A 26607-nucleotide genomic window follows, 5' to 3' on the forward strand; every position below is an offset into this window, starting at 1 on the left:
AGAAATGAACTAATATATATATATATATATATATAAATATTTTTTGGTTTAATATGAGATATAACTCATTCCACTATGTTCAAGTCGAGTATGTTTCATAATCTCTTTAAAAAAAATAATAACAAAAAAAATACTGTGTATAAATATGTTTAGTTGGTTATTAAATTTTATTAATTTTTATTTATAAATAAAAATAATATATTTGAATCCATATACAAAGTCTTATTTCATTAAATATATGTATATTAATTTATCAAATTAAGCTTAATAAATATAATATACTTATAATTTTATTTAAATTTATTACATACAATATTTAATAATAAAATACCACAATTATTACTATTTAAGAAATTTATGCACCTAAAATTTTGGAGAAATTTGATGAAAGAATTTCTGTAGAAGTTAAAATGTCGAAGTTTATTTTAACTATATTCAACTTTACTTTATTATTTTCTCCAATATGAATATTTTTAAAAAGTTTATATAAACAAAATTCAGGCACATTAAATAAAGAGTCGTATAAAAAAATAAAAATTGACCACCATTGACACGTAATACCTACAATGACATTTATTACATTAGGTAAAAAAAATTCTAATATTTGTAGGAATAAAAATTACAATAATTTTAAAATTCAATATCTAAAAAAATCTGTCATATTTACATGGACACAATTTGTCTTTTAACAGCTCATATTAGATATTAAAATTAAAAAAAATGTCAGTTTGACGCGGGAATTAATTAATAACCTTTTCACAATTCGACATTAATTTAAGAAACTTTACTTTCTACCTTTGTTAATTTTACAATATGCCACTAACGTTGGTAAACATTTCAGCAACGAATGCAAAATTACAAGTCTTGATCAGTTAATCATGTTACCGAGTGTCAACTAATCGCATAAAGGAACACATCAATTTCAAATTAACCTTTAAAAAAGGTGGTGGTGGTGTATTGATGCAAACTTCCCACCAACTAGTGCCGGAGCATGCTACTACTACTACTTCTAATTAAATCACACAAAATAAGAATTGAAAAAGAAGACAAGAGTTTACATCAAAAGTTAAACCCTAGTTACTGAAAAGGTTAATCCTAGCTAGCTAGTTATGTAGTCTCGGAAATGGTAAAGGGTAGCAAGGTCATAATAATTAATCGCTCTCAACGTTTACTATTGTATCTAGGGAAGTCAATTCCCGAACCTTAATCCTCTCACAACTCTTTTGGGGTAAGTGCTGAGAAGGGATCATGCAAGGTGCGCTCTTGACTTCTCCCTAATCTTTGTAATGTAACCCGAAGATCCTCACCACCTTTTCATTTAATCTCCACAACCTTTCATCCCTTCTTTCAAACTGCAAAAGAGTAATTACCAACAAAAAATTAAGAACATTAGCATAACTACCAGAAACAAGTCTAGGTGCATGTCCATGAGTTTCATATATACATGACAAAACAAGCATGCCCATGTTTAATTTTTTTTTTCTTCATGAAAGTAAAAATGATTAGTATACACTTTTCCATTTTAAACATTACTATTATTAAAATCTATCATTTATGATACCCACATTTCTCTATCTTTCTTTACTAGGTGTTATCTAGAGTAGAGATGTCTACAAATCTTTTTCCTTTAGATAAACATATCATAAATAACAAATTAAACTTTTTTCCCTAGGTAGTCAATTATATGAATTACACAGCTTCATTCATCACAAAATCAGACTAAATAATAATTTAAATTTTATAATTTTCTGAAAAATCTTTCAAATTTTTAAGTAATAATTATTTCCTTTAGATAAACCTCCCCCAATCATGCACACATGATTTAATAAATAAAAAAAAAGTTTTACTGGTTAAGAAATTATATGTAACAAATTTTTTTAATTAAAAACTACATTAAAGTCAATAAGGGTGTATTGTATCAGTTTTTAATAAAAACTTGAAGTGAGTGCACACGTGCATGTGTTAACATTGGATAGGTTCGTGAGCATACCACACTGAATCCAAAGTCTTGAAGCTTAAGCACCTTCACCGGACAAGGAAGCCTTGATTCTCTCAACAGTGCATGCAATGAGATTGTTGACAGTAGCAACAGATCCAAGAGAAAGCTTAGCAGTAGGAACCGAATCAACCAATATTTGAAAGGCAACAGTAAGAAGAGATCCACCAGGTCCAGATTCACCAATACCACTACCATGCGTTGTTGTCCCATCTGGCAGAATAGCAAACCCTGAAGGAAGAAGAGCAACATAATCTGGATCTCCTCCATTTAGAACCACATTCATGGCAACAATATCCACCGGTGCATAAATGACAAAAGAACCGGTTGTATCGGTGCAACTCTCTTGCAATATCAACATGTTGCTCTGGCTTGAATTCGCACTCTACATGGTTTTAATATAATTTTGTTTAGTCACACTTCAATCGGTTTATATGGAAATAGATAAATAGGAAATATAAATGTGAGATATTAATAACATACATTTACTCGTAGTAGAGAGACACAGTTTCCAGTATCTCTTCCATTTGCTATGTGTGCCATTTCTTGAACAACTCCACCATTGGAAAGAATGTCCCACTGTGTTGTTTAAAGGGGTTAACAATGTTAAAATGACAAACAAAAAATAAAAGATATGAAGATCAAGAAATTAGGACTAACCCAGACACATGGTTTTATATTTTAATTTAAGAATGAAATTAACTTTCATGCACTATTAAAAAAATTTAGTCTAAATATATCTTCTAAAGTAATTATTAAAAAAATCAATATCTTTACTATATGCATGACAATTTTTCGGTAAATAACACTATATTCTATTTTTCTTAATAAAAGCAAGTTTTCTTAAGATCACGTTGATTTAAATGTGTACAGCTTAAAAATGATAATCTTTTTCCTAGAGAAGTTGATGTTTTCCAAATTTAGTTTGTGAAAGGACGTGTAAAAAATGGAAATGATGTTTCCCATCTAACATAACGATTCCCGGTACAGATTTTGTCGAGAAACATCACTTTACATCAATAGAATAAGAAAACATAGGTGCACAGAAAATGAAATGCGACCAATTAGACAACAAACATCGGCTAAATGCAAATTAGCTTGTGTGAAAAATTAGCTATCTATCGTTATTCTACCTAACATTTTTTCATCTAACACATCCCCAACCTTTATTAAAAAGGAGGCGTAACCATCATGCTGTCTTTGGTAATTTGAAAAAGATACGTAATCCAAAGCATTTGATAGAAAGGAATTGACTAATTGGTGTAAAAACTAGGCAAGTCAAAACATAAGGGAGAAATTCATGCGAATAAATTCACCTAGTAAGCAAGATTACCACATGAAGGTTGTCTATTAATTAATAATTGGCCTATGAACACACAATAATGCAGCCTAAAACGTTATTATAAGTTACCTCATTCCTAGAGTTTTCGTCACGGAGAAAGTCAAAGACTCGTTTGGGTGGAACTGGAAGCCAAAAAGAAGTGGCTGCACTGAGAACTATGCCGGGAGGTCTTCCAGGGTCATCTACACTCTTTCTGGTCATCACCCTTACATCATCAGCTCCTGTTCCAGAGAGTGTTGTCCATGTGTGAGCAGTGGAAGCACTCACACCGGCACAAAAGCTTATAACCATTCTTTCAGCTAGCTTCATCATGCTCTTTCTCCCTTCTTGGTTTGTTATCACTATCAGCATTGTAAGAATCATAAAAGTTAATTTCATGACACAGAATTGTCCCCTAACCCTTCAATTAGAATGCTAACAACATGCTTTGTAGCACAACATTTTTCACATATTATCATTAGCTAATGTTTATATTATATTTAATTGAACATTTCATAAGTAGAAAAAAAAAATGTGAGCATTTATTTATACCTCCGACATCTACGGTGGGAATGTTTGTTGCCATAGCACTAGCAAGCCTTTCACATTGTCGATCTAAGGTTGCAACCCAACGTTTTGCTCCAAATGCATGTCCAGAGCTAACAAGCTGTTTGTAAAGATTATGAACACCCCTGTCATCCACTTCCACGTGCTCAATCCATGTGACCTAAGTCATAGAGATTAAGCCACATTAAGAACATGAAAATAAAACAAAATAATTAAAACAAAAAGTACGACCTAGTGCACTAGGCTTCAACCTCCCATAAGTAGTAGCTATAGGAAATGTCGAAGTACCCGTTTTGGTCTCATAATTTCAATAAATCTTACCTTTGAATAGCCATTTGGCATTTCTTGAATTAAGCAACCAGAAGGCCTTCTTCTACATCTGGCTGAAGGACTAGGGCGCAAATTATCCAACGACACATCCACAACTGCCCAAGTCCCATCAGCATGCTGCTTACAATACCTTACAAAATAACTCTCACGAGTTGGCACAAGAGGTGTAGGTAGTTGTAGTTCTGATGTCATCTGCAGAATCAAACAATTAGTTCATTAGTATTCAAAATTCCGATAAACATACACCCAAAATGAGGTTTACACATGTAAAAGAAAGTAAGAGAAAGATAAAAAGGGAAAAAAGAAAAATATAATAGATGTGATAAGTTATGTATGGAAAAATGAAGAAATATAATTAGAAATAAAATAAAATATTATTCTTGTATTTAATTGCATCATTTGCGGTGATAGTAAGTTAAACTGTACAATAAATATGTACCACTTGTAAGGCACCATTGTAGTTCCCGGCCACCCCTGTTGATAGAACCTCCAGGGTCATGGCTCTTGAGACTATACCAGAGAACACTGTGGACCATTGGTTCTGAAAAGTACAAAGGAACCAAAAGTTAAAGCTAGAGAAGCCATAGAAGCTTGAAATAATAATAATATAATGCATTTCACAAGCACAAAATACTGAAGTGAGTAAGAAAACAGAAACATATACCACATCCATGAGAATCTCAACGAGGTTGACATGGTTCATGATAACAACAGCGGTTTCTCTAGAAGCTTCACATTTGAAGCCAGAGGGTTTAGGGCCAATTCCTCGAGGGAAGGACCTGATGTACTCATCCTCATTTAGCATAGTGGAAGTGCCATCAAGGGTAGTTAGCCAAAGAGGCTCACCCATTTGTGCCATCCCAATGAGCTCTTCCATAGCTGCAACGGCTAGCTCTATGATTATTGGTTTATCAGCTTCGGTGGGTCCACTAATTGACCTAAGAAGGTCACCAGCACCATAAATGTCCACACCAATCCCTGGTTGGCCTCCAAAACCAGCACCAACCCCAAGTTCTAGTGGACGAGGAGGAAGAGAAGGAGAAATATTTGAATAGTTCACCACAGGCTTCCCTACATACTTTGCAGCAATTGCTGAAATCCTATCGATCTGAAAATAAAAACAACAAAACATATCAAAAAATGTCAAAGAATAATCAAAAAAATATGAATGCAGATTAATTATTTGTTGTCCGCTGTGCGAGGAATACATTCATGGATCAGGAGAAAAAAAAATACCACCTAACTCTATTAGGACCCTTGCTTAATATGTTAGGTCCTTGTCAGCTAATCTTATGAGTTGAATACTCTTTAATTATTTATTTTTATCAAGGTCCTTTTTAGCTTGGACCATCGAGTAGCTAGAATAATTAAAAGACATATATATTAAATACATATATATAGTTACATAAAATGTTGCCTATTTAATTGATGTACCTCTTCTCTTAGCCGTGCATTTTCAAGCCTTAGGTGATGTTCATCGAATGACATTTCTCCTATAGCGGTTGGTCCACCACAATTAGGACACGAAGCATTGCTGAGAGCCTCCCTATACCTCATGTTATCTGCTCGAAGCTTCTCGTTTTCGGTTCTAAGCTGTGTATTCTCATGCCGCTCGTGTTGTGTCTGCAACAACAAAACACCACCACCCCCTTCACAAACAACACACAAAAAGGAAAAACCTAACATATATATTTATGCACCAAAGATATAATATACCTTCATCTGAGTACGCTTGTTCTGAAACCAAAACTTAACCTGCAATGGCTCTAACCCTAACTCCCTGCTCAGCTCCTTCCTTTGCTTGTCGTCTGGGTGAGGACACTCCTTGAAAAAACTGCAAAAAACAAAATTCAATCATTTTTTTCTAAATATTAAAAAAATTAATTGTATCATGGCACATGACAAAGAAGATGGAGTTAACAGAATTACTTCAGCTTAACCAGTGATCTCCGGTTCGAGTCTCGTGAATATAAAACTACATTAATATTTGATAGAATAACTTCGTCCCTTATACGACTCTAGCGGTGAAAGATGTAACGAAAAAAGGAAGGAGTTAGGGTATTTTTGGGGTAACTTACGCTTCCATTTCCTGGATCTGGTGCTGGGTGTGGCGGTGGTAACGTTTCTTTTTGTTGGGACGAGGGTCTTGGTCTTCACCAGAAGCACCTTCATGGTTTTCACTACCAGACTTGGTGGCACTGTCGAACTCATCTTCACGGATTCGAGGAACCTCACTCTCAGAAGTGTTCTGACCCATCTCCAACGCCTCCATCAGGTTCGACTGGAACATTGCTGCAGATCTTTAAGGTTTCCGGAGCCTTATGGTTTTTCAATCTAACAAAACACACAATAACACATGTAGTAGTAGTATAGTACGGTACACTCACAGAAAAAGACACGAAGTCACAAATATTTTTTTATTCCTGATTAACGTTTTCTAGGAATTCCTTTTCTTTTCTCTTTTTAAACTGGATGTAATTTTTTTCTCTTTTGACTTTTTTCTGAGAAAATAACGCAGTTTTGGGGAAAACGCGACTTTCTAATATCGAGAAGGATATTTCGCCCGGTTGTGCAAAAAAAAAGGGGTTGTTTGGAGTTGTGTCGTGAAGGAGAGCGTAAAAAAGTGGGAAAAAAATGATGCGTCAATTTTGTTTCGAAATTTTAATCTAAAGGATGAATTGAAGAGGTGGAGAATAAATAAATAAATAAAAAGTGAGTGTCAAAATGAGTTGAAAGTTGAAAGAGAAAGTGAAAAGTTATAAGCACCAACCTGGGTAAGAATACTAAAAGGTGAAGATGATCCAAACCCACCAACGTTGTTGTTCCTTTGTATCAACGAGGGCATGTTTCTCGCCGGAATCATAATTCCGGTTGGCATATTTCACATACCTCAAAAGTCAAAATCACCACCAACTAGTATATGAATAATTAACTCTCTCTCTCTTTCTTTCTCTCTCTTATCACTCTCTGAGCAAGGGTTGCTGAAGTTTTTTGAAGTCCTTGGTAGAGAAGAAGAGTTTAGCTCTTGGATTCTGTCAGGTGGCAATGTCAAACCGAGTCAGTGTGTTACTACCAAAAAAAAACTCAGACATACAAACGTGACCTCCAAGAGAACAAAAAAAAAACATCAAAAGTTCAAAACAAATATACCCTACAACGCATATATCATTACATGGATTAAGAAGCAAGGAAATATCATTGCCCTTTTTCTGATCTTGCCTTTTCACAAAACAAAATCAAAACTTTCTCAAAACAAAACATAACTCCAACGAAGATCTCGGAGAACCCCACAAGTCCACAACGCTTCCAATATTTCAGGATTTTTTTTTCTTGACCTAATGTCCCTTTTCACACTCCCCCAGCCCTAGTTCACCCGGAAAAAATGTTAGAACCCATGATGAAAAAAAAGTACAAAACGTACCCTTGGAAAACCAGTGAGTGACCTTAGGAAAACGTAAGAACCAAGTTTTACTTTTAACTTACCCTTGAGTGGTAGTACTAGTAGCAGAGAAAGAAGATGAAGGTGTAGATCTGTTTTGGTGCTATAAACCCATTGAAAAGAAAAGGGTTTGGGAGTTATGGTAATAAAGTTGGTTATATGGTAAGGAATGAAGAAGGTTAGAGAGAGAGAGAAAGAGAGGATAGGGACAAGGGCATTGAAGGAGAGAGGGAAGTGGGGAACAGATGGAAGCAGCGAAGAGTAATTGCAGAGCGTATTGAGAGGGTGCAATTGCATTTAATGGAGGGCAAAAGAGGTGTAATTGCGAGAGAGGGGAGAGAGAAAGAGACGCAGCATATTTTTTGTGTATAAATTTTTGACGTGCTTTTCTTTTCTCAGCGTTGACGGTGCAATGCAATGCAATGTAATGCAACGAATGACGGCTACCAAACAAGTGCTTAGTGTTGGTGTCTTCAAATTAATTCTGCGTGCCACTCCATTAATTTATATACCTTCTTACGTTCGGATCAGTCTCAACTCTCAACTATTGAGAACGTATCTTATGTTTGCAGAGACTGTCATCGGTTGAAATTTGTTGCAATTTTTTTTAATGAACTTTACTGTAATTTTAATATGCCTTTAATGTCATCGTTAATCAAAGGTTTTTGTTCACCAGATGCGATTATCAGCGTCACTCAAGTAATTCTTTGATGTACAGTAATTGATAATTTTTTTGATGGAATATTCACTGTAAGAGTTACTATAATAAACAGAAAGTAAGGAGAGAAAAAAAATATTAAGAAAAGGAGCAAAGCCTATTAATCTATAATAGTAGCTAGTAATATTTCTCAAATTTGTTGATGATTAATTTCTAACAAGATACTCTTAATTATTATTTTTTTCATTTATAAAACTCAAATCCAAATCTTTTTTTTTCTTACCAATAACTTGAGGTAATATGATATAATTTAACTGATTAATTAAGTTAAAGGAATTAGGTAATTGGTATAATAAGATTTGAGAATTGAGATAGTTTATTCATTCCTGAATTAAAAATATAAGAGTTTAATTTGTATATATTATTATAAAAAAATGTGTTTTACTATTAAATAATTATCAATCATTTTAAATATTATTTTTAAAATAATTTTCATATAAGTGAATAATATTATCATATATTAATCTATATTAAATAATAGTGTAAAAAAATTATCTTTTGTCGATATAATTTAATAAAATTATAAATATAAACCTTTTTAAAGAGTGATAAAACACAATTTTTATACATTTTTATTTTTACAAAATCATATATTTTTATTCATTGAAATAGGTTAAATTGGAATTTTTCCTTAACTAGTTATTAGTATAAAAAACTAAAAAAAGGTTCTTACTTTTTTATTTCTTTAATTAATTAATACATGACTTTCTTTGATTAACATTAAACACGATAAAATATTTTCAAATTTATTAAGCAAATAATAAAATTGTTGACTGAAAATTATTCTTTTATATTTTAAAATTAAAAAATTAAAAAATATTTTTGATATTTTAATTTATATTAAAAGTATCTGCACAAGATACTACTATAATATAATTCGATTACAATGTGGTGTAACATGCAAGTCAATTCGTAACGCAATATTTAATTTTTCTAAACAAATAATTGTGTACAGTATTATAAGGAATTGCAATTGAAGTATGTTTTTTGCTCTATACACTATATTTTATATTTGATGTGGTGAGTGTTATCGAGATATACGTACGAATGAACAAAATTTATGATGAGTGAAAATATTAATTTTGAAACCGCATCTGACTCAGGAAATTTGGTTCTTACATAGCGGTAGCGTATTTGTACTTTTTTGCTGACTATTAACATAATTATTTGTTCCACTAATATGCAAGTTCCATTTTTGGTAAAAATAATTTGTTATAAGCTTTTACTTATTTATCCACTGAATCAAATTAATAATATAAAATAAAATTTTAAATATTGGATTACTTTAATATTAAATATTTATTATATATAACTAAAATTTTAAATATATATATTTTTCATCTATGTACCAAAAAAAATTAAAATATATATGTATATAAATAAAATACTATATTTCATTATATAAAATATATTTAAAATTTGAATAAGTAATAAATTATATTTCATATTTATGATAAATAATTTATATTCTAGTATAATTATTTTTATGGTTAAATTATATTTGTGTTTTTTTATCTTATTTTTTATATTTATTTTTAGTCTTTTATCTATTAAAATATTCATTTGTTTTTTTATCTTTTACATTTAAATTAATTTGGTCATTTTAAAATAATGATCATGTTTAATTTTAGGACATCATTTTGAATCAATTTTTAATTTATTCAAGACTTAAAAAATTGTGACATTAGATTCACTTATATGAAAATTAAAAAACGTAATTGAAATTTGAATCCAAAAAAGTTATATACGTAGTTAATTATGCAAAAAAAATATTCCATGAATTACTAGAAAAGTAATATAAAATTATATTTATTGAAAATTTTATTTTCACCATATTTATAACATACATGGTGTGACCTTCAATTGCATTCGTTTCTATATAAGTAAAGTTTATGAGAGAAGTTTTAAATCTTGAATCAATCAAAAAAGAATTTAAAATGACTAAATTAATTTACCTAAATTTAGGAGATAAATAATTCATAAATAATCAGGATAAATAAATAAATGTATCTGTAGGTAATTACTAACGAATTTATTCGTGTGTAATTACCGACGGATATATCCATGAATAATTATTTTTTATTAATAATTTATGTTAAAAAGAATAAAATAAATTTATAAATAATTATAATAAATAAAAACTAAATTAAATAAGAAGTTAAAAAATATATAAAATTCTTCTAGTCAAAAAAGAGGCTCCAAAAATCCTATGACACAAATCATTGAAATAACATCCATGAAAACTTAGTTAAAAATATATTTTGTAATAAGATTACTAAATAGGATATAAATTTATCCCGGGTAAAAATCACTTTTGGTCACCCTAAAATTTTTCAAAATCAATTTTGTTCCCTCTAAAAAATTTTTGTATTCTTTTAGTCCCTCTAAAAATTAAATACATTGAAGTCGGCTCCTTTAGTGTAGGTCCATGAGTAACATTACTTATGTGGTTGATGGAAGTCCATGTGGATACGTTGTTATTGATATTGTTGAATAAAACCATTTGATTTATAAAGTTGTAAAATAAAATAGGAAAACAAAGGGACTAAAATTCAACACGGTGAAAATAAAAAGGTCATTTTCAAGTTTGAAGAACCACACAACCCAATACCATCGCACTATGCCTCCCCACAACGTTGTCTCACGACTCCGTCTTATGACTCCGTCGCACAATTTTGTTGCACTAGATCATGATTCACACGATTTCATTGCACTACACCATGATTCACATAATTTCGTCGAACTACATCCTAAACCCTAAATCATATAAGGAATTATGGAGTTACACTAAAAGGCAGACTTCAATGTATTTAATTTTTAGAGGGACTAAAAAATTTATAAATAAAAAAAAAAGGAAAATTAGAGAGACCAAGTTGATCTTGAAAAATTTTAGGAAGATCAAAAGTGACTTTTACCCATTTATCTTAGAATAAAATTTAAATTTTTTTTTATATAAGTCAACATACATGAAATTTAAAAAGATAAATAAATATTTGACTTTAATATATTATAACAAGACACTTGAGAGAAAATGTATTTTCATCTAGCACTATTATGTTCATATACATGTAGAATTATCCCAACCTAAAAAAAAATAGTAAAAGTACCATGATTAGATAAATTTTTCCATAAATATTTGTAGAAAAAAATTAAAAGCTAAAATTGACTTATTCATAAGTTAATTTGTACAACCTTATACATATTAGTTTTTTTTTAAAATTTATTTTTGATTAAATTATACTTTGATCCTTTATCTTATATTTTATATTCACTTTAATCTTTTATCTTTTAAAATATTCATTTTGGTCATTTATCTCCCAAATTTAGGTCAATTTAATCCTTTTGAATATTTTTTGATTGATTTATGACTTGAGATTTGACTTATAAGATTTTCTTATATCAAAATTATTGAATACAATTAAAATTCAAATTAAATGTGTTATAAATATTGTGAAAAAATAGAAAATAAATAAATAAATAATTTAATTTCATATTATTTTTTAATTATATATGAGATATATTTTTCACATGATTTTCACTATGTTTGTAGTTCTTTTATATTCAAACATCAATTATATTTCATAATTTTCATATAAGTAAATATAAAGTTATAAGTTTCACGTCTTAAATCAATCAAAATTTTATTTAAAATCATGTTATAAAATTGAAAATAATCATTGTATTAAAAAGACCAAATTGATTCAAATATTAAATAAAAGACTAAAATAAAATATTTTAGTAAATAAAGGACCAAAATAAATTAAAAAATAAGATAAAAGAGAAAATGTATAATTTAACCTATATTTTTTTTCTTATATATAAGTTGGTGTGGAAAAAAAAAATCATATATAAGCTAATTTTAATTTATTAAAAAGTTTTTTTTCCTACTCTTATAAACACTTATGGATAAGTACTTTATCTAAGTTCTATATTTTTGCGAGAATAATTAACATTAAAAATCCAAAAGTCTAGAATTTATCAATTAAATTAATACAATTATGTAAAATAAATTTGAACATGTTCTTGAATAAAATTGCAAAAGCTCGTTGATATAAGTATAATTACTAAGAAAAGGTATATAACAATTAAATTCTATAAATAATTCACATTATCAAGTATATAAAATATTATAAAATATTTAACATTATCAAGTATAGAACTGTAAATATTTGTCACTTGTCTGTGGTATTTAAGCTACATGCGGTTTAGAACCAAAATTGCATTTCAAAAGTATTTTTGCTAAATCGTGTGCGACAAATTAAAAGTGAATTTAAGCTTAATTGAAAGTTGTTAACATTTACACATGTACAATGAATAACACTATTTTAACATTTCCAACTCACTAATTTTATAAAGTACCATCAAAAGTATAGTGAAGTATCGAAGTAATATACAGAGTTTTATGTTTGAGTTTAGATGTTGTCATTGTGATTTTAATTATAAAAAAAATATTTTGAAATAAAAATTATTAATATTTGATATTAGGTATTTAAAATGAAATAAAAATAAATAAATTTCATATAATTGTCTCTTCTAATCAGCATTTACTATTTCGATTAGCCTTGTAGAGAGCTTGTCAAACTAGTTCATGCATTAGAGTCTCTAATATATTGGTTAATCACTTTTTATTTATTTTTCAACTCTTCATCAAAATTCAGACATAGTAAACCTTTGTTGAAATTATAATTCCTTAAACTTTTCTTTGTATGTCATCTTAATTAACAGTTTTCAATTATTTGGATCCCATATATAAGTTATCCTTTTCAAGTATTCATCAAAGTAACACTTTTTGAGTCTTTATTGAAATTATATATTTTCAAATTTAATTGATATCAAAATTACCATTTCTAAACTTCTATTAAAATCAACAATTGATGGTTGTGTCTAATGTTTTCCTTCTTTCTGTGACTCTCAATTACACATATTTAAACTCTTTTAAATGTCAATTTCTACTTTTTTAATAAATAAAAAAAAATCACATCCATAATTAGAATCTTTGTAGTTCCTTTCTTTCTACCAAAACATGACAATCTTTCTCATCCCAACTCATAAGTGCCCCATATGACTGCTGGTTAAAAACAACTGGACCTGATATATACCTCACTTACTGAATATCATAAAATACTAAAAAATATCTAAATTAAATTAAGTGTATGGCCGGGTAAAGAGAGAGGATAAAAACATTTTTCTATTATATAATAAAATACTAAAAATAACAATTTGAAAAGTTTGTCCCATTTCATTATTTAGCATTTATTAGTTTTAATTTTTTTTTCCTAATCTAGTTATATATGACATGTATTCTGTAGGGAAATTATATTTTGGGAAAAAAATAATCACCTTAGTTTCTGCGTTTTTCCGTTATGTTGTTCTCTTATTAAATCTCGTAAGATATTATTATATTCTTTATCCTCTTTTCATATTCAAGAAATTTAAATTTTTTACTTTAATTTTAATTTCTATCATTTTTAAATATTTTTTTAGACAGTTAACTCAAAATTTTTAATTTTTAAATTATTAGTTTATATACAACAAATTGATTTTTATCGTGGATAAAATTAATTTTAAACAAATATTTATTGAAATTTTAAATTTTTTTTATAAAAGCAAATATTAACCAATTCTTTAAAATTTAATATTTTAAAAAAATAATATTAGATAATATTTAATAATTTAAAATAATTTTCAATATTCAATAACTAAAAAATTATTAATATTTTTTAATGTCGACTTTGAAAGAGATAAAAGGAAGGTAGGAGAATTTTTTTTTCTTTCAAATCCTTACTTTTTTTTAGAGAATTTAAAATTTTACAATTTAAATTTTTTTTACAAATGCATGAATTTCAAAAAAAAAATTAATTTTTTCATCCAAACAAAATATTTTACACCAAAATATTTAAAATTCTTCAAACTCAATAGGTCAACACACCATACCTATATGCCTAAAGCACTCACAACATTCTTCTCAACAACATGCATCTATATTCAATTATTCATTACTCTAGGTCAATGAATTTATATCTAACAACATTCATAAATTTATAGCATATCAATTTATCTCAACAATTTTGACCATACATTCATCTCTCTCTCTCTCTCTCTCTCTCTCTCTCTCACTATATATATATATATATATATATATATATATATATATATATATATATATATCACACTAGTGAAAAATGAGTTTTTTATGTCACCTCTTTCTTATCGAACTTAAAAAAAATCGACGTAGAAAAAATACGGTGGCACTTTTGTAATTTTTGTAAACTTTTTTACGTCGAACCTGGAGTCCGACGTAAAATGTAAAATCTATGTCGAACACAATATACAACCGACGTAGATTTTACATTTTACGTCGAACCCTACCAAGTCCGACGTAAAAAAGTAGCAAGAGCGAATAAGAAGAGTGCATGGGAGGCACACGCACTCACTCGGATCTCATCACTTTTCTATATTATTCTTTGTACAAACCCTCTCCCTCTCCTTTGTTGCTAAATTGTTTTTTCTGTCTTCTGTAGAGTAGAGTAAACTCTTCGTTACTCGTTCGCATACTGCTGCAACTTAGGTATGAATCGCTAACACCTTTTTGCTTCGCATTGCTATTGTGGCTATTTGTTCTATTCGGTCTTTATATTGTTCTATTTGTTTGGGTTGTTGGTCTTTTCTTCTGGATTGTTCTATGAAGCAGAATGACTCGTTCTCCAAGCAGAACGGCCCGTGTTGCTTGCAGAACGGGTCGTTATGCTTGCACTCGTTATGTTTTTTTTTTGTATACAACTTTTTTATGTCGGATCTTAGCAATGTTCGATGTAAATTTACGTCAGTTTTTCACAATCAAAGTAAATTTACGTCTCCCGCTTTAACGTTGGACTTTTTTCTGACATAAAAAGCTTAAAATAACCGACGTAGATTACCTTTTTTGTACTAGTGTAACTACATCACCAATTAACATACAATAAATTCAACAATCATATACATATATTCACCAAACAATCATTTTAGCAAAACATTTAAAAAATGTAACCCACGCTTGGCGCTATCCAACATGTGCCCGGTATCATCAAGACAGGGAACTCTCTACCTCATCCACACCTCTGTCATTCGACCCATGCCCAACGTGAATTTGGGTGGAGACCCTTTAGGCCCTCACACCAACCCGAGATGATTATCTTTCCTCACACTCAGCACCAATTCAAACAGAGTCAATTCTTTTACCTAAGGCTCAATGTCATTCAAACCACGCTTGATACTAGTTCAACCTAAGGCAATTTTCTCTCCTCACGCTCAATGCCACTAATCTTATGCACGGTGTGAGCAAGACAGAGTGCCTCTAATTGAACCATCTCCAATGCCATGAAGGCCTGCTTGATGCGACAATGAGTTTTGCACTTGCAGACTCCTAAATTTGTCTCAAACCACTTGAAAATCAAAAAATTTCTCACATGCATTGTAACCATTCATACTTATACCTTCTCAACAATTCATTTTGCATCATAATAGCAACATGCAACCACTCAATGATGCAAATCATCAAAATCACCTTAACATACCCAAAGTGACTAAAAATTCACCAACACATGGATTTCACTCAAATTCATCAACACAACTACGAATTTATACAAATTTGAGCACATACAACTTCAACAATCAACAAGAAATCAGTTCTAACTTCTCTTACCTCAAATCCAAACAAAAAGATGAAGGGGAAGGAAGGACGGAAATGAGCTCATTTAAGTAACTTTACACACTTAAAGCTCTGATTCACGACTCTACAAACCTAAATCAACAACAACTTAACTCTTTGAGGGAAGGATCACATAGTCATAAGAAGGTTAGAAGAAGAAGGAAACTTTGACTTCTACGGGTGTGCAAGAAATCCAAACCAATCCATAATCAATTCGATTCACATTGAAAAATCTGATCCATTTTGAAAAAAAATTGAACCGATCCACTTCACAAAATTGATTCAATTAATTATCTTTTTTTACAAATTGGATTAGTTCGGTTCGGTTCTATTTAAAAAAAATCCATAAATGGTTAAAAAATAGATAATCACACAAAATCGGTCCAGTTTTTTTTAAAAAAAGTTATCCTCATTTTAAAAAAAATCAAATTGATCCACTTTATAAAAAATGGATCAATTAACCAATCTACTTTTATAAAACAGATTGGTTCGATTTAATTTGGATTTTTAAAAAATCCAATCCATGAACACCCCACTTGACTTCATAGAACTTCTCTTTATTTCCTCTTTCTAAGAATTTTGAGAATAAACTTATGAAACTTAATTCTTAAAAAAAATTTATATATTTTTCTTATTAAGATCAAACGAGATATTTGTTTTAGACAAACTCTCTAAAATGCCTAAAGATTTCTCAAGAGCTCTTTAACTCTTAGAGTCTTTTTATTCGTTACCTTAAAACAACTCAATTTTAAAAGATAATAATTAAAAAAACTTATAATATTACGGTACTTATAATAAAAAAAATATTATATAAAAACAATTTAGTTTTTTATTTGTCCTATCATGGTATTCTTTGACCCACTGAATTAGAAATTAAGTTTTGACACTACTATGTCGTTTGCTCAATGAATTTTTTTAATATACTTGTAATTAAATATAATTTTTTAATTAAATAAATCGTTTCTATAATATATAACTATAGAATCTCTAGTCAAATATGTCGACCCCTATAGTTAGGATAAAAAGAGTGAAGTAAATAACTTCATTGTGACCGTATCAAATGGACCAAATTATACTGAAGCAAATAATCTTTTCAGTTATTTTTCTTTTATCAATATTCAAGGTTGCATAAAGCTGATCTTAATATCCAAAGGCAACATGTTGCCGACCATACCCGATTGGTTTGATGGCAATGAAAGAACAAAAAGTGAGATGTAGACATAAAATTGATTTTGCATAGGACCAGAATTTCAACTCTTTTTTATCCTCCTTTGCATCATTTTTTTTTTTTGCTTTTTCTCTGTTTAAATGTCAGGTAACATCATGTTAATTGTCTTGTTACATGTTATTATACTATGTGATGAATGACTTCTTAGCTGCATATATCCCTCTTATTTTTTTTGGTGCAGGGTAGTCATGGAACGCATGAAATATTAAGGTTGTTGTCAAATATCATTTCAACTGTCACGTTAAGAGAAAAGACTCTGTCTGCGTTTGGAAAGAAATCATGCTGAGGCGATAATTAAATGGATAATGTTAATTCATTAATTCACCCCAAATAATAATAGAAAAAAGGGGTCAAAGACACTATACTTAATTTGAATCATTCAAACATTATTACATCCGTTCTACATATATCTTGCCCATAGTTCCATATAACTCTTAATAATTGGTTAGTCTTATTTGCATTACATCATTTCGATCTCAAGCTTATGGTATGCCTTTAATACGTTAGATTCTCGATTCCCATTCGTCGAAAGATTCATGACATCACATATATACAGTTCATCGATGGTTTAGGCTTTAGAGGCAAGAAAACTAGTTTCCTTATGCTCTTTAATTTCATCATTCCCATAATAATTTGTTATGACGTGTTTATAAATATGAGATATATGAAAGATAAATATATAATGTGAAGACTACGGAAGTATTTGGTGAAATAAATGAATCAAACAACATTGATAATAAATTTTGATTCTGGCAATTATAATGAAAGGGAAACAATTCTCAGGATGTAGTTAGCCCTTCCCTTATATAATTAATTGTTGATAACACACATATGATGCATTTATGAAAGGTATTCAATATATATTGAAGGAAAACATGATACCCACTTGTGACGTGAATTAGTGACAACATCTCCCAATTTTTGAACCTTCTTTAGCTTTTCAATTTATTCCTTGCTAGGGACGTTGAAGTGTATGCGTATATTTTGGTTATCTTTACGTGAATATGATTAAATTCTCATTGACCATGGACTGCCTTTTTCTATCAATCTGTCTTTGGCAACGAAACAAAAAATTGACATGTGCACGACGCAAAACAACACAATCATCATGTATTTCCATAGTAATAATATTAATGGGGGAATTAATGGAAACAATTAATATTCCGGAACTTTAAAATATATATACTTAACCTATTCATCTGTTGTATTAAATAATATTATACTCTAAATCATCATATTAATTTCAAATAATTTGAATTTTTCTATATGTTAACTTACAACTATATATATATATATATATATATATATATATATATATATATATATTATTTTGAATATTATTTTATATATTAAAATAAAGTGATATAAAAAATTATTAAATAATTTTATATTGTGCGTTATTTGGTATACTTAATCTAAATAATAATATTATCAAATACAATAGTTGAATTAGTTAATTTTTCATTCTATAAAAAGTTATTAAAAATATTATTTAATTAATTTAATATTATAATATCAATGGATCCTAACATTTATATATAGGGACAGATTTACGGGTTAGGCTGGGAGGGTCTTTGACACCTTCGATTTTTTTAGTTTAATTTTTACAATAATATAACATTTAATTTATTATTAGGTAATTATTCCTTTAGTATGAAAAAAACTAGAAATATATTTATTTGGAGTATAGTCATAGATATAATGGTATTTCGGTATTATTTATCTTTTTCCTATTTTTTTAATAAATATTCAATTTTCTATTTTTTAATAATTTTTTATTGTAGAGTTAATAATATATTTTTGAGAAAATAGTTTATGCACTATTACCGTAAAGAGTTTTTACATTATTATTTAATAAAAAATTTTCATGTATTTTATATTTATTGGCTTTTAGAAGAAAAAAAACTTAAAAGTTCCCTTAATTTTTTTTATTGATTAATAGTGATTTTTTTTTTTACATATTAGTGTGTATAAATTAAACTCTATTCTTTTATATTTTATACAAACAATTTATTTTTTTTATAGTCATTATTATAGGAGTAATGAGATGAAATATTTGAGCATGACTAATTTTCTTTGTTTTTTTAATATTATTTTTCTCTTATAATCATTGCTATTATTTTAAAAGCTATAAATGATTCTATTTACAATTAAATATCATGAGTATATCAATTTGAGTTTATCGGGGTGAGAATTTTCTCACAGGACTCTCCCAAACTTCCAAATTCGACCTTTTGCTCCATCGAATGAGTTTTCACAGCTCAAGACTTCAAATTTTATGTTTTTCAATATATTCTCCGTCAACATTTAGAGAGTCTTTAATCTTTATGTTTCTCAATACATTCTCCATATCAACATTTGGCGAGTCTTCGATCTCAAAATACTTGATTATTAACTATAAAAAAAAGGTAACACCTAATCATTAACTAAAAGATGCCTTAGTGTTTTTTTCAATTTGGACCCCTTGAGTGGATTTTTTTTTATAAAAAAAAATGACAAAGAAATGGTATATTATTAAAGGGTGCAAGAGGTACCAAACTCATATACAATAAGATATCCAATATTAACTGATCCAAACGGTTAGATATAATTTGTATTTTTCTAATTAAAGCAAATTAATAGCTAAACAATTGAGTATACAAATTAATACCCTTGGGTGGAGCATCTACAATGGCAACAATATGATTGAGTAAGAATAAAGGATAAAGAGTTAGAACAAGAGAGGCACGGTGCAATAATGTGAAAGAAACTTATAGAGGCTTCAATGGGTGGTGTGATGATGAATAGTTCAAGGGAGAAGGTCATATGAAAATACACGCCAGAAAGACAGATTCACAAAAGAATAAAAAAAAAAGAGGAAAATAGGTGGGAGAAGAGTCTAGACACACTAATATTTATACTTAGAGTTGTTAGGTCAAACCTAAATAAATGCTAATATATTTATGACACTTAGTTTCATCGTAGCCAACATTACACCATATACTAATTTCAATGATCAATTCAATTTAACGTTATTTAGTGTTATCTTGGTTGATGCTTACATGGTATTTACTTTAATTTCAACTTAAGTCAATGCTAATTTTGAAAATAGTATCCAATAACATTGACTTTAGTTGATACTACCTATTTTTATATTTAAAAAATAAAATTTGTCATTTGAAATGCTGCTTAGACTAACACTACTAACATACATGAATGTTGAGGTTAATCGCAAGACTTTGATTTTATTTCAAATGTTCTCTTGTAGTGGATTCCAAATTATAAAAGGGGAAAATCATCACTTCATTTAGCAATAATATTCTTCAAAAGTATAGTTATAAATATTATTAACCTATTAAAAAATAATTAAATCAGTTTTTTTTTTTATAAAAAAAAAGTCCATTATCTTATTGTAGCAGTATTTGGCTTTTTTTTTTTTTTTTTTAAACTTAATTTGAATTTCTCTTGTGTAATTCTATAACTGCTTTAACATGTAATGAATTTTTATTCAATAAAGAAAAAAAAAGTTTTATATAAGTTAATTTGAATTTTTAAGAACATTCCCTTGTCCTCTTCCTTCATTCTAAACCCAAAGATTCAAGAATATATTACTAAAAAGATAACTTAAAATTAACTCGTGAATTAAAAATATATAAAATTATCTTTAGTTTTAAAGTTTTTGTTTATAAATTTAACTTTTGAATATAAATGCAATCAATGACTTTTTTTCATAAATTCTTCTCCTATAAAATATCAAAAATATTTTTCAATAATTGCAACAAAATGTTTTTATTAATTTTAAAACATCCAACCTTTTAAAAATTGTTATTAAATTAATTAATTGAATTATGAAGAAAATCAACTGCACATGAGAATCTTTTTTTAATATCATAAAAAAATACGAATCATTCAAATTAACATCTTTAGAATCTGATTGGATATAAATTTAAAAATATTTTTGAGAAAAACTCTAAAAAATATTTATAATTTATATTCAAACATGTTAATATATGGGTATAGTGTTGAAATTGCAAGGAAGTGCAGGTAAAAATAAAATGATGAGAAGTTACTACTCTTGCTAAGGCTTTCCCTTTCCAAGAATTTTCCATTTTTCGTTCCCTCTCTGAGTATTAAATGTTTCTGGGCCACGCAGGATGTGCATGTCAAATGTCATTTACTACGCTCGTGTTTATAGCTTACCGGTTCACGTCCATTTCATTTTTTTTTAACTTTTGTTTTGTGTTCGAATCTGAGAGAATTTTAAGTAGGCATTGCGTGTTCTACAGAACATGATTTTCCACGTATGCATGTATTTTGAGAGCTTCACTCTCAGCTCACCTGTGAAAATCATAAACCAACATCTTTCTATTTAGATTCACATGTATTTTTTATTTAATATATATATATATATATATATATATATTTCCTGTAAAATTTAAAACTTTATCATTTGTGCTATGTTTATTTTTGTCTTGAGAATCACCAAATCTAATTTAGACAAAAAAAAAATTATAATAAGCAAATTTTACCATATTCAAAATTAAAAACTTTTATATTTTTTTTTCATAGGTAAAAAACGTGCGGGTTGATTTCACCACACCAAAATTAATTTTTTATGACAATTAATTTATTATTTAGCGGTCATATAAATGACCATTATTTTTTTTACCAGCATTTAAATAAAGGCTGGTGTATCCAGTATTGCTAATACTATTACTGGTATTTATATAAAATGCTGGTAAAGATTTAATAAATTGTCGGAAAACTTATTTTTTTAGTGACAATTCTAGTAACCATTTTAAAGGCTATTAAAAGTTATTTTTTTCAATTGTCTCCTTTACTTTAAATAATTTATTCCTATAATTTCTTTTTCTAAATTCATAACTTATATACTTTTTTTATCTCTACTCAATGTGGAATTTGAAAGATGAGGATTGTCTTTTATTTATATATATATATATATATTTTTTTTTTTAATTGTCTTGTCTCTTAAGAAATGTGAGATTTATAAGGTGAAAGTTGCTCTCTAATTGTTTTATAACACTATTGAATTTGGTAATAATGGGTGATTTGATAGCAATTTAGAATAGTGAATTAGGAGTTAACCCTATAAAATGAACTTGTAAGGTGATAGTTATTACTCACTTATATACTATTTAATTATCTTATCTTTAATCGATATGAGACTTAAGTTTTTTCTAATAAATAATTGTCGCTAATAGTAAACTTTAGTGTAATATAAATACATTTTTAGTGGCTATTATATATTAGTCATTAATATTTTTATATATAGCGGCAATTAAATTATTACCATTAAATAATTATCGTTAATAACAAATTTTGTTGTAGTTTTTAGTTCAAGACTTCAAGTTATTGGGATATGATAAAAAGTAAATCGCTTAAATATGTTCAAAGTACATCGAATTAGGTCGGTTTTAGGATTACTATTTATTAAATTTTTTTGTTTAAATTACTTGACTAATATATTTGTTTTCAATTTAGTACTTAAAGTTAGTCCCTGTCCGTTAAATGATGATGTGACTAACGGACTGTCACGTCATCATCCAACGGTGTATGCCATGTCAACACACATGTCCACCTCATTCTCCATGTAATTTGCCATGTGGACCAAGCGACAAGTCCACCTCGACAAGTCCAAGCGATGGATTTGTTGCGCTTGAGGGTGATATCGTGGCCGAAGGCGGAGGAAGGTTTGGTCTTCTTGTTCTTCTCGGCGAGGAGGAAAGGAAGGCAAGTCCGACAGGCATAGTAGTGGTGGTAGTGAGAGGGTGCGGAGGTTGGAGCGGCGGCGATAGAGGTGAAGGAAGAGGGGGCAACGTCAGATTTGAAGGAAGGGGAAGAGGAGGAAGAGAAAGGAGCATGGATGGGGAGAGGGAAGGAAGAGGAGACGAGCTTGTCGAGTTTTTCTTGGAGGTAGAAGGCACAGATCTGTCGGGGTTGGTTTTGAAAGGATGGTCGCTGCATTGCATTTCGTCACCCATGTCATTATCCTCGCCCACACCCACACCTACCCTTCCTCCTCCTTTTATTCCTTCCATCTCTAAAAAGAGAGAGAGATGAATAGTTGATGAAGTAAACTAGTTTGGGGGAACAAATGGTGAGTCACATAGAGAGAGAGGGTAGAAGTATAAAGTAGTGGAGGTCCCCGATGGCCACTAGGCGGGGCGACGAGGGGAGGCTGAAATAATATTTTTTTAAAATTTCAAGTCTGACTTGGCAAATTATGTGGAGAATGAGGTAGACATGTGTGTTGATATGACATACACTATTTGCATGGTGACATGGCGGTTCGTTAGCCATATCATCATTTAACAGAAGGGACTAACGTCAAGTACTAAATTAAAAAAAAAATTAGTCAAGTAATTTAAACAATTTTTTTAATAAGTAATAATCTGAAAATCGATCTAATTCGAGATAGTTTGAACATATTTAAACCAAAGTAAATTACTATATTTTTTAAGTTTTAAATTCTACCTATTATCTATTTTATATAAATATATATTTAATTTTATTATAATAAAAGGTGAAATATTCCTTACTTTTTAATAATTCACTATCTGTTTTATTTAAAATATTTATTTTCCTATAGTTATCATAGAAAATGTATCATTAATTTTTTTACCTAAAATATAATAATTTTTTTTTCACAATTAACATGACTGAATTAAAATATTTGATAACATTTTTTCTTTGCTAGGCAATATTTGATAACATTATGTAAGATCAGAAGAAGATTAAAATAAATAATAAAGAAAGAAAATATAAAAGTTGGAGCAAAATATAAGCTTTAAATTTAAAATATTTTAATCTATATGCTAAAAAGTAATTGATTGGATTGATTTAGATAGGTCTACATTGAAAAAAAAGATAAATTTGATAATCAAACCAATTATAAATGATTTTTTTTTTAATTTTGAAGTAAAGAAAGAGTAATTAGACTCGGTGACGGATCCAAAAAATTTAAGAAGTGAGAATAATATTTAAATACATAAATTTGTCAAAATATAAAATAAAATTTCTATAAAGATAAATAAATATCATAATTGTTCTCTACGAGTTTTCATAGTTTGAAAATATTGAATGATTTGCTCATTTTTAATACTATCAAAAACCTCTCTCTATATATAAATAACTAAACAATCATTTAATCATTCATCTCCCATACGATTTCGCATTCAATTCTTGATGATATTCATAATAGAAAAAACTCTTTCAACTAATCCAGTTGCCACTGTTAGTATCAAAGCTAGCTCTAAAAGCAAATACACCAATGAATATACAACATGTTTTCTTGTCTCCACAAGCTTCATAGAAAGATCATCAATCCCTTCTAATTTTGAAAAAATACTGTCAAAACATACATCTATGAAATAATTTTTAAGTTGGTTATCTAATGCCAAAAAGTTCAACTAGAGAAAATTTAGAAGAATAAAATTTGATCAAACGAATCTTCTCTTTGTCAATTGCAGAAAATGAATCTCTTGGATTTAAACATGCTACACAAAGAAGCAACTCAGTATTTGTTTATGTGAAACAGTTATTTAACTCTTGAAGTTGTTGATCAATCACTTGAAAAAATAATTAAACTTAAAAATATAATTTTAATTAATGTAATGTTTATAACATACAATGTTTCCTCTAAACATAAAAATAGAATGAGTAAATAAAAATTAAAATATTGAATTTCTCATTGAAAATAAAAAAATAATTCAAATAAGGTAATACAAAAATAATAACTTTAAATACATTAACCTCAAATATCATTTTAAATGTATAGTTTAACTATTGAAACATGAAGGAGTAGAAATGGAAGAAGAAGTTTGTATTTTTTCCAATTTCACTCTTCTACACTTTAAAATATGTTAAAAGTAGAGAAGAACCTCAAATTATGAATAGAATTGAAAAAAGTAAAAATAAAATAGAAAAAAGATATAAAATATAAAAAAAAGTTAATAACAACTATTTTTTTAATACTTAAAATACATATATTATTAATTTATAATTTTTTTATCTTGATTTATAATTTAAATGCATAACAATTTTTTTTTTCTTTTGAAACATGTAATTTGTTGTTAATTTTTATAACATATTAAAATATATATTTTTAAAAAAAATTTCTCACACAAAGATAATTGTAACAAGACTCAAATTCAGCTATAATTTTACAATTTTTTTAAAATTTTTTGTTTCTATTTTTAGATTTTAAATAAAGATAATATGATATTATATATATTAAAAAGAAAAAATTGAAAAGTTAGTGGGGCAACTACCCCCACAAGTATGTACATGGATCCGTTGTTGATTAGACTAGTTTAAACCAATTCAATTAATTGGACATGGATTATCCAATTCATACCAGTGAAAAAATGTTTTTAAAATTGGTTGTTTGACCAATTTAAAAAAAAAATTGTAAGTCTTAACTTTTAAAATTAATTGTTAACTGATTTTAAAAGTGAAATTTTAAAATTAATTATAAAATAGTTAGTTTTAAACGTGACAATTTTTTTAAAATTGTATGTCTATTTTGGGATGGTCTTAAAATAAAACCTTTAAATCAAACAATATTAGAAAATTCATACATAAATCTAGTCAATTAATGAGTCCTCAATGAACCAAAATATCCACATTTTTTAAGTTATAATTCAATGAACCAAATTACTTACAAATGAAACATTAAAAATAAATATCAATCATATATATAATCAAAAGAGTTTTAAATGCATGCAATACTTGTAAACATAACAAGTTAAGTAAATATGTCAAAATAATATTATACATCCTAAACTACAAAACATGTAAAATAGGAAAACATAAATATCACCTCATATCACTTTTAATAAGTTCTTAGGAATGCTCAATCTATGCTCATTGCTTAATATGGAGTCTAATTTTAAAAATTGTGACATTATTTACAAAAATATCACCACATCACTTTTAAAATCAGTTTTTTGTTAACCAAATTTAAAACTTCAATTTTAAAAATATTTTTTATACTAGTATTCTCAGATAAATTTGATATAATGAAAACCTTTATTTTAATATGTAGTATATACATGTTAAAATATAAGTAAATATCCTTTAAATAAATGTTCAATTTACGTAAAACTTGTCATGTATTTTTTTTTTGTTATAAAAAATTAGATTAAAGCAAGGCAAAATCCATGATGTCATGTACGATTATTTAGATAATATCACATTTACTTTCGTAGTTGGATTTTAAGTTTATATTCTAGGAAATGTTCTTAAATAGAGTAATTAAGACTTAGTTAATTAATGTATGTTAATCCAACTTTTAGAAGTTATAATGTAATTTTTTATAAT

General features: G+C 28.1%; 1 protein-coding gene across 3 annotated transcripts; it reads right to left on the reverse strand.

Annotated features, from left to right (window-relative positions):
• Positions 1 to 904: 904 nt before the first annotated feature.
• Positions 905 to 7999, reverse strand: LOC109814239 (homeobox-leucine zipper protein HDG2). Of its 3 annotated transcripts, XM_083062211.1 has the most exons (14): positions 7698 to 7991; positions 7387 to 7578; positions 6985 to 7246; positions 6293 to 6548; positions 5931 to 6048; positions 5649 to 5837; positions 4879 to 5322; positions 4654 to 4755; positions 4206 to 4406; positions 3870 to 4044; positions 3408 to 3679; positions 2480 to 2575; positions 1991 to 2381; positions 905 to 1352 (listed from the first exon to the last, which is right to left on the reverse strand). In XM_083062211.1, the coding sequence occupies exons 4-13, from the start codon at positions 6502 to 6504 to the stop codon at positions 2016 to 2018; spliced, it is 2175 nt and encodes a 724-aa protein (XP_082918337.1). In that variant the 5' UTR covers positions 6505 to 6548; positions 6985 to 7246; positions 7387 to 7578; positions 7698 to 7991; the 3' UTR covers positions 905 to 1352; positions 1991 to 2015. The 3 variants fall into 3 exon arrangements, with proteins under 3 accessions (XP_082918337.1, XP_082918338.1, XP_082918336.1); XM_083062212.1 differs by lacking the exon at positions 7387 to 7578 and having other exon boundaries at positions 6293 to 6518; positions 6957 to 7246; positions 7698 to 7999; XM_083062210.1 differs by lacking the exon at positions 7387 to 7578.
• Positions 8000 to 26607: the final 18608 nt, after the last annotated feature.

This window comes from Cajanus cajan, chromosome 8 (assembly GCF_000230855.2).
Source record: "Cajanus cajan strain Asha chromosome 8, NIPB_CcT2T_4, whole genome shotgun sequence".
NCBI lineage: Eukaryota > Viridiplantae > Streptophyta > Magnoliopsida > Fabales > Fabaceae > Cajanus > Cajanus cajan.